This window comes from Leptodactylus fuscus, chromosome 2 (assembly GCF_031893055.1).
Source record: "Leptodactylus fuscus isolate aLepFus1 chromosome 2, aLepFus1.hap2, whole genome shotgun sequence".
Lineage (NCBI taxonomy): Eukaryota > Metazoa > Chordata > Amphibia > Anura > Leptodactylidae > Leptodactylus > Leptodactylus fuscus.
The window spans coordinates 256891338-256904981 of NC_134266.1; the positions used below are offsets into that span (position 1 = coordinate 256891338).

The 13644-nt window shown below is 43.0% G+C and overlaps 1 protein-coding gene across 2 annotated transcripts; it reads left to right on the forward strand.

Moving 5' to 3' along the window:
- The first annotated feature begins 249 nt into the window (after positions 1 to 249).
- MSANTD4 (Myb/SANT DNA binding domain containing 4 with coiled-coils) lies at positions 250 to 12641 on the forward strand. Of its 2 annotated transcripts, XM_075262975.1 has the most exons (3): positions 250 to 842; positions 3145 to 3246; positions 11361 to 12641. In XM_075262975.1, exons 1-3 carry the CDS (start codon positions 363 to 365, stop codon positions 11931 to 11933), a joined length of 1155 nt encoding a protein of 384 aa, XP_075119076.1. In that variant the 5' UTR covers positions 250 to 362; the 3' UTR covers positions 11934 to 12641. The 2 variants fall into 2 exon arrangements, with proteins under 2 accessions (XP_075119076.1, XP_075119077.1); XM_075262976.1 differs by lacking the exon at positions 3145 to 3246.
- Positions 12642 to 13644: the final 1003 nt, after the last annotated feature.

Genomic DNA, 13644 nt, shown 5'->3' on the forward strand with positions numbered 1-13644 from the left:
TGGTTGACTACATGGCTTCCATAGAATATTGAGTGGAGCCAACAGGAGACAGTGGGGATCCCTGATAATTGCACAATACGGGTGGTATATCTTAGCAATACGATGCCAAAGTCTGTTTGCACAAGGTTACAGTATCATTACTATCTCTCGGCCCATAATCCTTTTCTTTTTATCCTTGCTAACACAATCACTTGTTAAGTAAGTCCAATTCTTCACCTTTAATTTTGTATGTTTCCTTTTCAGATTCTCTAGGAAAAGCAATTACTTCACCATTAAAACTGGCCAAATTCAGCAGAAAGAAGCAGTTACCGCAGATCTTTCCATCTCGGTCTCATCTTGGTATTCCTGCTGATGTAAAAAAAATGACCTTGCAGCCGTCTATAATGAAACAGCTGAAAAGGAAGAGGAAAAGTAATTTCAGTGTCCAAGAAACGCAAACGTTACTAACCGAAATAAAAAAGAGAAGGGATGTCATTTTCTCCAAGCAGCTCAACACCACCATTAACGAAATGAAGCGCAAAGCCTGGGAAGAAATAGCGGAGTGTGTGAATGCGCTCGGGGAAGGGGAACAAAGGACGGGGACTGAGGTTAAAAGAAGATATCTCGACTGGAGATCCCTCATAAAAAGGAAAAGTCTCAATTCAGATCTTAAAATAGGAAATTCTGGGATGCACCTACCACTGTCAGATCTAGACTCCATCATCGATGACTCGGATGACAAGCCGAGTGGGTTAACGAATGACTCGAGTTTGGAGTGGAAAAATGGGCCAGATGTTCGAGAAGCCAATGAGTCTATGGCGGAGATCAAAGTGGAAGAAGAAGAAGAACCTCAGAGTTTTGAAGTAAGAATATTTTTGAATGTATTTTAAGAAAATTGTGGGGAAAAAATTATACAAATCTGTTGTTCTCCAGGACGTAAGAAGGTACTTAGTTTTTCTGGGTAAGAGTTGCTTTGCATAAAACTGAAAACTTGGAAACTTAAAGAGGACCTTTGACCACCAACTCCAATCCATCAGTAGACTTTGCTCCACTGATTCGGGTGCAGCTGAAATGTTATCTCTAGCCCCCACCATTCCTGAGCAATCAGTGTTGTTTCAGCAGCCAATATGCTAATTTGGTTCCCTACTGTCAGGTGAGGTCTTGGTCTGGAACTGCCCACCTGATTGTAGACAACCTAATTAGCATATCGAGTGCTGAAAATAATAGCACTAATTGCTCAGGAATGGTTGGGGCTAAAGAAAAAATTCCAACTGATGGCTACTATATCTTACTCATGGTAATATAGATCAGTGGTCAAGAGTGTAAGGGAATAGTTGGTCAACTTTAAACTATTCAGTGGCTTATAAGGGCCCCTTCACACGGCGTAAGCGCTCGGCTCATTCCGAGCCGTACACGCAAGCGCTTCTAAACACTTCCCATTCACTTCAGCCGGCTTTACGAGCGCTCCCATTGAAGTGAATGGGAAGTGTTTAGAAGCGCTCACGTGTACGGCTCGGAATGAGCCAAGCGCTTACGCCGTGTGAAGGGGCCCTAACAAAGCAATGACATTTTTCAATATCTTACTGCTAAAATAAGTCATCCTTCTTTGGCCCTTTAGGGGAAGAGGCTGACAGCAGAAACATACATGAGCAAGTATATGGAGATAAAAAAAACTTAATAAAAGAAGCTACCATCTTCTCCAGATATAAGAAAGAGCAGACTATAGTGTAGTAGTCATATTTTATGGTCCCATCTGATCACATAAAACGGATCCTTTGAAAGTCATGTTGTGTACTCTACAGCCACAAACCAAAGTTTCACCTATCCCTACTAAGGCCTTATGCACACATCCAGAGTGGTGAATAAAAGTACATTTTAATTGGCCCATACACGCACCCTTAATTTTCCGACATGTACCAGACTATAGAAAGTTCCTGCATTCATGGTCGGGTTCATTGACAATCGACCAAGACAACAGATGTCACCACTAAGATGGTTAGAGAAAATCTTTAAAGGGATTCTATCATTAGAATCCCATTTTTTAATATTAACATGTAGGAATAGCCTTAAGAAAGGCTATTCTTCTACCTTTAGATGTCTTCTCCGCACCGCCGTTCCGGTGATATTCCCAGTTTTCTGCGGTATTCAGATGATTTTTCTCGCTGCTCTGGGGGCGTCCCCAGTGTTGCTCAAAAAATCTGGTCTTCAAAATCCTAGACATGAGCAGTCGGCTTTGGGCAGAGCCGATGGCGCTTGTCCGTAGCCATTTTCTTGTGGCCGCTTGCAAAGTACACTCGTGTACTTCAGACTTTGACGAAAACCCCCCAAAAACAGTGGACTTCTTTCCAAAAAATGCTAACGCTAGGTTCATACCCGTGTGTGGTTTCTGTTCTTCGGGTCCACTTGGGGACCCAAAAAACAGAAACTCTATCTGCATAAAAAGTGGTTACCCTAAGAAACCGGTAGACCCCGTAGACTATAATGGGGTCAGACAGGTTTCTGTCCAAAATGCTGATGGAGTTGGAGACGGAATGTGGGCCGGAATCCCCGAACGGTCACCGAGCGCTGATGTGAACCTAGCCAGTCAGTTGATTGTCACTCATCCTTGTCGATAGGATTTGTTCATTATAGGTCAACCCCTTTACATTGTACCCTACTGGATATAGTAGTTGTATTACAGATTTAATTTATACTCTCATTTCCTGTATGTATTTGATGTATGTCATGAATAATTTTGTCAGATTTTCTCCCATGATACCATTCATCCATTCTATTTTACATGTGTAATAAGACCTTGACCCATCGTATCCTCCATTATATCACACATCCACTGCTATAGTCTTTTGCTTCAGTGGGTAGCATAACATGGGCTTGTAGGAAAAGAGTGAAGAAGTAAGATTTTACACAAATTTTCATTATTATTGATACAACCGGCTAAGATCTGCTGATCTGAGGCAATGTCATATGTATTAGAACAATCCTAGTAGAACCAATGGAATAGTGGTATCTCCTTTCTAACCAACTTTTGTAGGATAAGACCAACCATGGTCCTGACTCACTGGGCAAAGAAATACCCAAGATACATCCACAATAAGTCTGTTACGCTTACATTTGTAGATCTACTGAGACACAGGAAAATTATATTGACCTCTTCTGACATTACAGGGTCCTAGCTGGAAAAAGAGAATTTCACATCCTTGCTTTGGAATCCAGTTCAACTCCCGTCAAAATAGAATTGTGTATAATCAGACGCCTAGTGAAGAGAAGGTATGTGACCCTTAATGTTAGAAAGATCAATGTGATCTACTGTAACGACAAGACATTAACTTTGGACCTATTACTCTAGGTAAAAATTGTTTACGTTCTTGAACCAATCTGCAGGTTTGGCCAACAATCTCATGTACATGGACAGGGGTAGACCATTACTAGATCACGGGTTCCTACACTTCACTGTTGTCATAATACATTTCATTTCAGTTAATAAAATGTATTGGAGGAGGACTTGGTGCCAAAATTGGCCAACGTGTATGAGCTTCAGGAACTGCCCATTGACGTGGGGCCACCAGGACCTGGTCCACCATTCGAGGTTCCAAGAATAGGTCATACATATGTAACTCCCAGAAAACACCTCGAATGGAGAAATTGGATATTTTAATTTTGAGCAAAAGATCTTTTGAGTTTTTATACAAATATTAGAATTTCCTGGACCGATACGTTGGCACGACCTGAATGTCCGTCAACTATCTACGTAACACCATCCGGAAAATGGGATCCATGGTCAAATTTGTTGTAGATGAAACTGCAGCTGGTTTTATTGGAAGTCAAGTAGACGTAAAGAACAGAGATATAAGTATGCGAGGTTCGCGTCTCTGTAACGTCTTAGTTAGCAAGATGAACCCAATGAAAATACCGACTTTATACAAGGAAGACTCTTTGTCTTTAAGAATCTTGTCTGGCTCCTGAGCCGCTTGGCAGGTGGTGTTTCTCACGAGAAGGATATTGAAAGACGCCAGCAGGAAATTTTAGAAAAGCAAATGACATAAACTCCATAAAGTCAGTGAAAAACAGCAGCGATGCTTCATTTGTCATTTTTCCATTCGGAGCGTTTGCCAAGATAACAAGCGCGGATTGTTCTGTTGTAGTAAATGTAATCATAGATACACAGAAGTGTGAAATGTCGTATTATAGAGACAAGTGGTAGCCGAATTTCCCACTATTATAAGAGGTGTCGTATTACCTACAGATCGGTAAGAATCCAATCCCTTACGCTCCTCAGGGTGTAGACTACTGCCGGTTCTTCAAATCTTTTAAGCTTCGAACTTGAAGAACTTCCAGTGAATTCCAGTTCTAGAGGTCTGACCTCTATTGGTCATGGTATTACAGATCCTAGTGATATACCATAGCATTAAATAATGGAAATACCCCTTAAGGTTGAGGCCCCACGTTGCAGAAATGCAACTTTTTTTTTTGTTGCCAAAGCCCGGAGTGGATTGAGCAGAAGGTAGAAGTATAAGAACTTCCTATAGATTTCCCATTCCATTTCAAGCCATTATTGACTTGGGCTGGAAAAACGCAACAAAATCTGCAACGTGAGGCCTTAGATTTAAACAAAATTATTTTATTACCTTTCATTTTGTTATTTAATCACACTATTTTTTAACCCCTTCCCGCCGATGGCATTTTTTGATTTTCGTTTTTGACTCCCCTCCTTCTAAACCCCATAACGTTTTTATTTCTCCGCTCCCAGAGCCATATGAGGTTTTAATCTTTGGGGCAAATATTTCTTCATGATGCCACCATTAATTATTCTGTATAATGTACTGGGAAGCAGGAAAAAAATTCAGAATGGGGTGAATTTGAAGAAAAAGTGCATTTGTGCGACTTTCTTACGGGCTTCGGTTTTACGGCGTTCACTGTGCAGCCAAAATGACATGTCCCCTATATTCTGTGTTTCGTTATAGATTCTGGGGATACCAAATGTATATGGTTTTATTTACATTTTAACCTCTTAAAAAAATCCAAAATTGTGTTAAAAATCTTTTTTTCTAAAAGTCGCCATATTCCGACAGCCGTAACTTTTTTATACGTCCATGTACGGGGATGTATAGGGCGTCTTTTTTTGCGGGGCCAGGTGTACTTTTTAGTTCTACCATTTTCGGGAAATGCTATTGCTTTGATCACTTTTTATTCAAATTTTTATCAGAATCAAAACAGTGAAAAAACGGCGGTTTGGCACTTTTGACTATTTTTCCCGCTCCAGCGTTTACCGTACAGGAAAAATATTTTTATAGATTTGTAGAGCGGGTGATTTCGGACACGGGGATACCTAACATGTATGTGTTTCACAGTATTTAACTACTTTTATATGTGTTCTAGAGAAAGGGGGGTGATTTGAATTTTTAATACTTTTTTAAAAAATTTATATTTCTTTTCCTTTTTTTATTTTTTGCATTTATTAGACCCCCTAGGGGTCTTGAACCCCAGGGGTCTGATCAATGCTTTGCAAAAAATCATCATTTCAAGAAAGTGAATGCAGACTGGCCGGGAGCCTTTACAAAAACGTGATGTCGGCCCTGGAGCTTGCTCCAGGCGCCGGCGACCACCAGCAAAATGGCGGTGCGCAAGCGCCACGGGAAAATGGCGCCGGAGGAGTTAATACCTCTGATCGGTCTGGGGACCGATCGGAGACATTAGCGCCGGTTGTCTACTGCATAAAGTAGTAGACACCCGGCGGCTATGGCGGCCGCCCGGCTCCCGGGCGGTCGCCATAGTTACACAACCGGCATCCGCCATACTATTACGGCGGATGTCGGGAAAAAGTTATAAAACAGTTTGCATTGCTATGAAATACCAGTAATGGTAATACTCACTAGACCCCTATGGATCAGCTGTCCCTGAGCACCGCTTCCACGTCACTGGCCATGTGTCATCACATTCATTGGTCACATGGCCTGCGAGTAGCTCAAACCCGTTTATGTGTTGCTGCAAAATGGTTAGTTGAAACTTCATGGACTCCATAATTTGCATACTTTGCCTATGCTCTACCATACAGAAGGCACAAAAAGGGACAATTTATAGACTACTATGACTTTATTATAAGTGTATGAACCTGGTCTTCGTCAAGATGTTCTCAAAGCTCCATGCATACAGGGAAATATGGGCTGGAAAATTTAGTCCAGATAAGTGCCAAATTTGTCGCCAAACCCAGACTGGAGACTGGGACGCATCATAATAAAGACATTCATTGGAGACAAGGACACATCATTGGAGACAAGGACGCATTGTAATCATCTATGATGCTAAAGGTCCTTGTCTCCTCACCACTCAACTGTCCAGACTATCTAAAGTACAGTAAAGAATGGGCTAGGGAACACTGTAGGGATTGTAGGGTTATAGGTTGGACTTGATGGACTAATGTCTTTATCCAACCTCATCTACTATGTAACTATGTAAGGGAGACTTCTGGTTCATGCCAAAACATTCAGCCAATATACAGTTAAAGGGGTCCATTCACACGGAGTAACGCGAGCCGTTTTTTGTGCTTATTTTGTGCTTATTTTTACGGCTGTAAAAAGACGTTTCCATTGAGTTCTATAGTAAAATACGCCTGTATTTTTACGTCCGTAAAATAACGGACGTAAAATTACGGATGTAAAAATACAGGTGTATTTTACTATAGAACTCAATGGAAACGTCTTTTTACGGCCGTAAAAATAAGCACAAAAAACGCCTCGCGTTACTCCATGTGAATGGACCCTAAAGCTGAAAAAACCACTTTGCCCCAGGCAACTCAGAAAGATGGTTATAGGACAAATGTGCTGTAAAAATGAAATTTATCTTACCTGTTCCCCATTAAAATGAGATATTGCAGTGTGAGCTCAGCCGGCCTGTGTGGGCGGGACATCAATAAACTGAAAGTGAAACTCCTGACCTACATTCCAGGCTGAGGCGCATCACAGCGCTGCCCACACATAGGATGTGATCACACAGCTTCTTCCACCTCAGCACCTCTGGCTAGCAGAGTGCGCTCACAATGGCTGTCACTGTCACAACGCTGGGCTGAATCCTAGGGGTCCTGCACAACTAATAGCCGCTGAGGGCCGCTATGATTCATCCAATTTGAATGGAGCCCCAAAACACCTTCTTTAGCACTACATTCAAATGGACTACCGTATTTTTCGGACTATAAGACGCACCTAGGTTTTAGAGGAGGAAAATAGGGAAAAAAAATTTTGAAGCAAAAACTGGTAAAATATTTAATATATGGGAGTTGTAGTTTTGCAATAGCTGCAAGGCCACATTGACAGGTGACCGTGCAGCTGTATGGGGACGCATAGAGTGTTTTTTTTTGCGGGGCCAGAAGTACTTTTTAGTTTACCATTTTGGGGAATATCTATTGCTTAGATCACCTTTTATTGAAAAAAAAAACCCGGTGGTTTATGATATATGATTTTCTACTTTTATATATATATATATTCTAGGGACAGGAGGTGATTTAGAACTTTTATTTATTTCATATTTTTATTATATATTTTTAAAGCTTTTTTTTTTTTTTTACTATTTTATTCCCCCCCCGGGGCTTGAACCTGCGGTCACTTGATTGCAAGTCCCATAGACAGCAATACAACTGTATTGCCGTCTATGGGACATTCTGTGTATTAGTATTACGGCTGGTCATAGACCCAGCCGCAATACTAATATATAGCAGTGACAGGCCTGGGAGCCTCATTAGGCTCCCGGCTGTCACCCGAACAGGTCGGCTCCTGCGATATCGCCGCGCAGGAGCCGGCCTGCATCTTTACAGGTACGGGGGAGGCACAGGTTCGGGGGAGAAGGGGCCGCTGATACTGACCCGGCATCCGCTGTACTAGAGAGGCGGATGCTGGTGAGGGATAGACGCCGGGGCCTGAGACATCGCTACGCTCCTCTGCCCTGCATGAAGCCAGCGGCGGGGGGACGGAGGAGCGGAATAGCATCACTCCTCCCGCTGCTGGCTTCATGCAGGGCAGAGGAGCGCAGCGATGTCGCAGGCCCCGGCAGCTGTAATGGCGTCTATCACTTGCCGGCTTCCGCCTCTCTATTACAGCGGATGCCAGGCGCCACATTCGGCCTATAAGACGCACCCTTCTTTTCCCCCCAAATTTGGGGGGAAAAAAGTGCGTCTTATAGTCCGAAAAATACGGTAATCATTAAAATGCCACCAGACACCATCGATTACAATACGGTTGTGACTAAATCCTATACTCAGTACGGACCTGGTCCTTATTAGAGATGAGCGAACACTGTTCGGATCAGCCGTTCCGAACAGCACGCTCCCATAGAAATGAATGGAAGCACCTGGCACGGCGACCGGCCGCCGGCAAAGTGTACGTGCCAGGTGCTTCCATTCATTTCTATGGGAGCATGCTGTTCGGAACGGCTGATCCAAACAGTGTTCACTCATCTCTAGTCCTTATCACTCATAGTATTAGCCGCCTCAATGTCAGGACCTGGTCAGGACCTTTTTGCCCCCTAGTGGTCAGGATCTGAACTGAAGTAGTATTTAGCCAGCTCACAGTAAAATGACTAAATCCCCTACTTCAGAAGGACCAGGTCCTCACCAGTGACTCTCTCTCTCTCTCTCTCTCTCTTTCTCTCTCTCTATATATTTATATACATATATAACCAGGTCCTCACCAGTCCAAATTCTTATGACCCCCCCCCACCCCTTGCAAGATACCCACAGGGGAGGGGATAACTTGTTGCAGATAGCCCCTGTAAGTCTACCCCCACACTGCTAGCAGTTATTTCACCAATAGCCATATATTTCCTGTGCACCCCCAGACATGCTTTCTATATCTCTCTAGTGCACCCCCATAGTGTTAATAAGCACTTCAAAGGTCAGAACACTCCAAACAAGTTTCACACAGCTCCCCATGTGTCTCTTATGGTCGAAGCCCAATGTGGTGGTAACAGCACGACAAAAACTGCAGCGTATTCCAGAGTTTCTTTGTGCCTCTCATGCAAACCTAAGGCTTAGTTCACACGTAAATTACGTGTGGCTTGTTTTGGCACCAGAAAAAAACACTTCCTGATTAGGAAGCATTTTTTAGACCTTGGCCCGCTTTTTGTGGAGCGTTTTTTTGCAAAAACCGCTTCCAACAAGGCCAGGTGGTTTTCCCATCCCTTAAAAGAGAACAGGCCGCAAAAAACGTGTCACGTTTTTTAACGCGCGTTTTTTTGTAAAAAAACGCAACACTTTTTTATACAAAAACCCGCGAGGTAAAAAAATGCGCGTTTTGCGCTTCCCGTTCACTTCTATTGCTTTCTTCAGGCGGAAAACTCCTGAAGAAAGGTCATGTCGCTTCTTTTTTCGCCTAACGTAAACAAACGCTAGCGGAAAAAAAAGAGGAAGCCCTCTACATAGACTATCATTGTATGGAGGCGGATTATGACGTGGATTCCGCTGTCAAAATCTGCCTCCATGTCCCCGTGTGAACTAGCCCTAACACAGATATGAAAGATTCCTCCATTCTTCATGAGCCTCTTGTGCATCGCCAAACCCCCCCTTCCTGAATGTACCTTCAGTGCAAGGAGCAAACACAACCACCCCCCAGCTCTCCACGTGCCTCTCTACTATGCACCCCACATCTCTCCTCCATAGTACACTCTACACCCAACATTATACAATGCACGCCACATCTCTCCACCCCCACACTACAATACACACCCGACAACTCTTACCCCATAGTACACCATGCACCCAAGATCTCCCCCACAGTACTCCATGCACCCTACATCTCTCACCCCCACTACACAATGCACCCCAAATCTTCCCCCCCTACAGTACACTGTGCACCCCATATCTCTCATGCCCACAGCACACCATATCTCTCCCCATTAGACAATGCACCCCACATCTCCCCACATTATACAATGCACCCCACATCTCTCCACCTCCACACTACAACATCCACCCTACAACTCTTACCCCATAGTACACCATGCACCTGAGATCTGCCCCCCCCTACAGTACACCATGCACCTACATCTCTCAGCCCCACTACACAATGCAGCCCAGATCTATCCCCCAGATTTGTCCTCCACTGCACACCATGCACCCTACATCTCACCCACACTACACAATAAACCCCACATCTTTCACATCCCCACAGTACACCAGGCACCTCAGATCTCTGCATGTTCCTCCACTGCAATGGGATACAACTAGGGTTGAGCGATCGTGTTCGGAAAAGATCGGATTCCGATCGGCGATCGAGAATATTTCGCAATCGGAATTCCGAACACGATCTTTTTCAGCCTTAACCCCCTGCATGCCAGCTGCATCCATTCATTCTAATGGGAGACTAGCTAACATCTCTATTAGCTACTTACCTGCGGAGATGGCTGGTCCGGTGCCTGGTGTTCTCGTTCTTCTTCACCTCTCTGCCCCTGCCTCCCAGGTTAGTGTTTAAAGAGCTAGGAAGAAGGCGGGGCTTGTGGCTTAGAAGAGTGTGGGCGGGTACAGGGCGGGAAGCGGTGACGTCTCCCCTCCCAGTACCCGCCCACACTCTCCTACCCTGGGAGGCAGTGAGGCGAAGAAGAACGAGAACACCGGGCACCGGACCAGCCATCTCTGCAGGTAAGTGGACACCAGGAGGGACTAAGTAGCCAGAGGATTTTAAAAAAATCCTCTGGCTACTTAGTGATTTAAAAAAATCACTACACAGCGTGGATTCTAACAATTAAAGCGTACAATTGTTAGATTCCATGCTGTATAGTGAATAGGATTGTTTTTAAAATCCGATCTCCGATTAGTTAAAAAATGCCATTGACTTGCATTGGGATCGGAATTGGGATCAAGATCAGGTTCGAATGAAAAATGATCGGAAATCGGATTTCAAAATCGATCATGACAAGTCAAGATCGGCTCAACCTTAGATACAACTTTTCTACATTGTTCAAGGACACACACGCCTACCCAGTAACAAAACTAGAGAGTCATGTGACTGTGACGTCAGACAGGTTCTTGCTGAGTAGTAAAAGACCAGGCAGAAGAGCAGAGCAGGCACAGACACGTGACATGGTCAAGCTGTATCACATGCCCCTCCATGTCACAAGCTCAGTGGTCAGAGGAGGAGTGTCAGAGAGCCGGCAGAGCCAGGTAAGCGGGGGCGTGGCTTAAAAATAAAGAGACAGAAGTAGAAAATGAATGTCTATGAGTAAGTTTATTATTTATCTTTGGGCTACACATTACAGACTGTTAGTTAGAAAGTGGCCAACCCCTTTAAGATTTTCTGGCCTGGATTGCCCCATGTGCATGCAGCCCAAGAGAACCTTGGATGATATTTTTCAGACAAACGTGATATTAACCAAAGCTTGTCTTATTCCTTTTCCCATAGTTTGAAATGGAAGAAGATGAAATGTTATCAACTGTTTTGCCCGACTCTAGAGAAGAAAATGACCTTCCGGAGGAATTTCCCAGAATCGAAGAATTTGGCACCTTAAGTTCTATAGCCAGAATCCCGTATAAAGATTCCCACCTACTAATAAATCTAGAGAAGCAAAAGTTGGAGATGGAAAGGCAACGTTTAAGCATCGAAGCCGAGAGACTGCAAGTAGAAAAGGAGAGATTGCAAATTGAAAGAGAGCGATTGCGACACTTAGACATGGAACACGAGAGACTGCAGCTGGAGAAAGAGCGTTTGCAAATCGAAAGAGAGAAGCTCAGGCTACAAGTCATGCACGCGGAGAAGGCCAACCTGGAGAATGATTTTGTGCCAGCAGAAAAAACTGTATTGCAACCCTTGGACATAGAAGCTGAAAAATTAAAACTGGAAAGGGAACATCTTCAGCTCGAAAAGGAGAGGCTACAGCTCTTAAAGTTCGAGTCGGAGAAGCTCCATATAGAGAAGGAACGTCTTCAAGTCGAGAAGGAACGTCTACGAATTCAAAGAGAAGGCCACTTACAATAAAATTGTGAACCACAATAGTACACTTACATTAGTATTACGGTGACTCTGGTCCAGCATTGTCTTTGTTGCTTTGTCTGTAGACTTTGATCTCTGTTCTGTCTACCAACAGGGCCTTATGCAGGTATGTTCCTCTGCTGTTTTTGGCAGATAGGTCAGCGTGCAGCCAAATAGTGATCCTCTACATTTTGATGTGCCGGCATAAATGGAAGTATGTGAGATTTTGTGCACAAGTAAAACCCATGACGGTATTTTAGTGCTAGTAAAACCCAAGACTTAAAACCTTAATATGGAGGAATCTAGTATGTGTTATGCTCAGTAGAGCATTGCTTCTAATCTTATTCCTTTTTTATCGATACGGTATAGCTTTCCCATCTTGGCCATTACATGGATGAAGTAAGACGGGCTAAAGCCACAGGTAGAAATTACTGATGGGAAAAGCATCAGTCCACTGTGTAGACTGGGCATGAGAGAACACACTGGAGCGTCCAATGGCATCAATGAACATGACTTCTGTTCTGTACAGTATTTTTATATTGGTATCCTATACTTTTTACCTCCATTTAGGGTGTTCTCTATGGTTCCTTGGTGCTTTTTAAGAAAAAAAAATTGAAGGGAAGCTTTCACATTGCATATACAGTATATACTGTATATAATATATATGGGAAAAGATTCAGTATAACTGGTGATATATTCATTTATAGTGTAAATGCCACCACTTTTTTTACAGAATAGGTTTGATGAACATTTTTACTTCCTTTTAGTAGAAAAAAGGCTCTAAAGGTCACCCTAGAAAGAGAAAAGGCTCTAAAGATCTCCCTAGCAAAAGAAAACAGGCTCTAAAGATCTCCCTAGTAATAGAAAACAGGCTCTAAAAGATCTCCATAGTAATAGAAAACAGGCTCTAAAAGATCTCCCTAGTAATAGAAAACAGGCTCTAAAAGATCTCCCTTGTAATAGAAAACAGGCTCTAAAAAATCTCCCTAGAAATAGAAAACAGGCTCTAAAGATCTCCTTAGTAATAGAAAACAGGCTCTAAAGGTCGCCCTAGCAATAGAAAACAGGCTCTAAAGAGCTACCTAGAAATAGAAAACAGGCTCTAAAGATCTCCCTAGTAATAGAAAACAGGCTCTAAAGATCTCCCTAGTAATAGAAAACAGGCTCTAAAAAGCTCCCTAGTAATAGAAAACAGGCTCTAAAGGTCTCCCTAGCAATATAAAACAGGCTCTAAAGGTCTCCCTAGTAATAGAAAACAGGCTCTAAGCATCTCCCTAGCAACAGAAAACAGGCTCTAAACATCTCCCTAGCAATAGAAAACAGGCTCTAAAGGTCTCCATAGCAATAGAAAACAGTCTCTAAAGGTCTCCCTAGCAATAGAAGACAGGCTCTAAAAGATCTCCCTAGTAATAGAAAACAGTCTCTAAAGGTCTCCCTAGCAATAGAAGACAGGCTCTAAAAGATCTCCATAGTAATAGAAAACAGGCTCTAAAAGATTTCCATAGTAATAGAAAACAGGCTCTAAAGATCTCCCTTGGAATAGAAAACAGGCTCTAAAGATCTCCCTAGTAATAGAAAACAGGCTCTAAAAGATCTCCCTAGTAATAGAAAACAGGCTCTAAAAGATCTCCATAGTAATAGAAAACAGGCTCTAAAGATCTCCCTAGTAATAGAAAACAGGCTCTAAAGATCTCCCTAGTAATAGCAAACAGGCTGT

Excerpts from the sequence above, each read along its gene's own strand:
- MSANTD4 (XM_075262975.1), top strand. The coding sequence starts at position 363 with ATGACCTTGCAGCCGTCTATAATGAAACAGCTGAAAAGGAAGAGGAAA. Across the intron at positions 843-3,144 it reads AAGAACCTCAGAGTTTTGAA|GGTCCTAGCTGGAAAAAGAG; the intron begins GTAAGAATATTT and ends CTGACATTACAG. Across the intron at positions 3,247-11,360 it reads AGACGCCTAGTGAAGAGAAG|TTTGAAATGGAAGAAGATGA; the intron begins GTATGTGACCCT and ends CTTTTCCCATAG.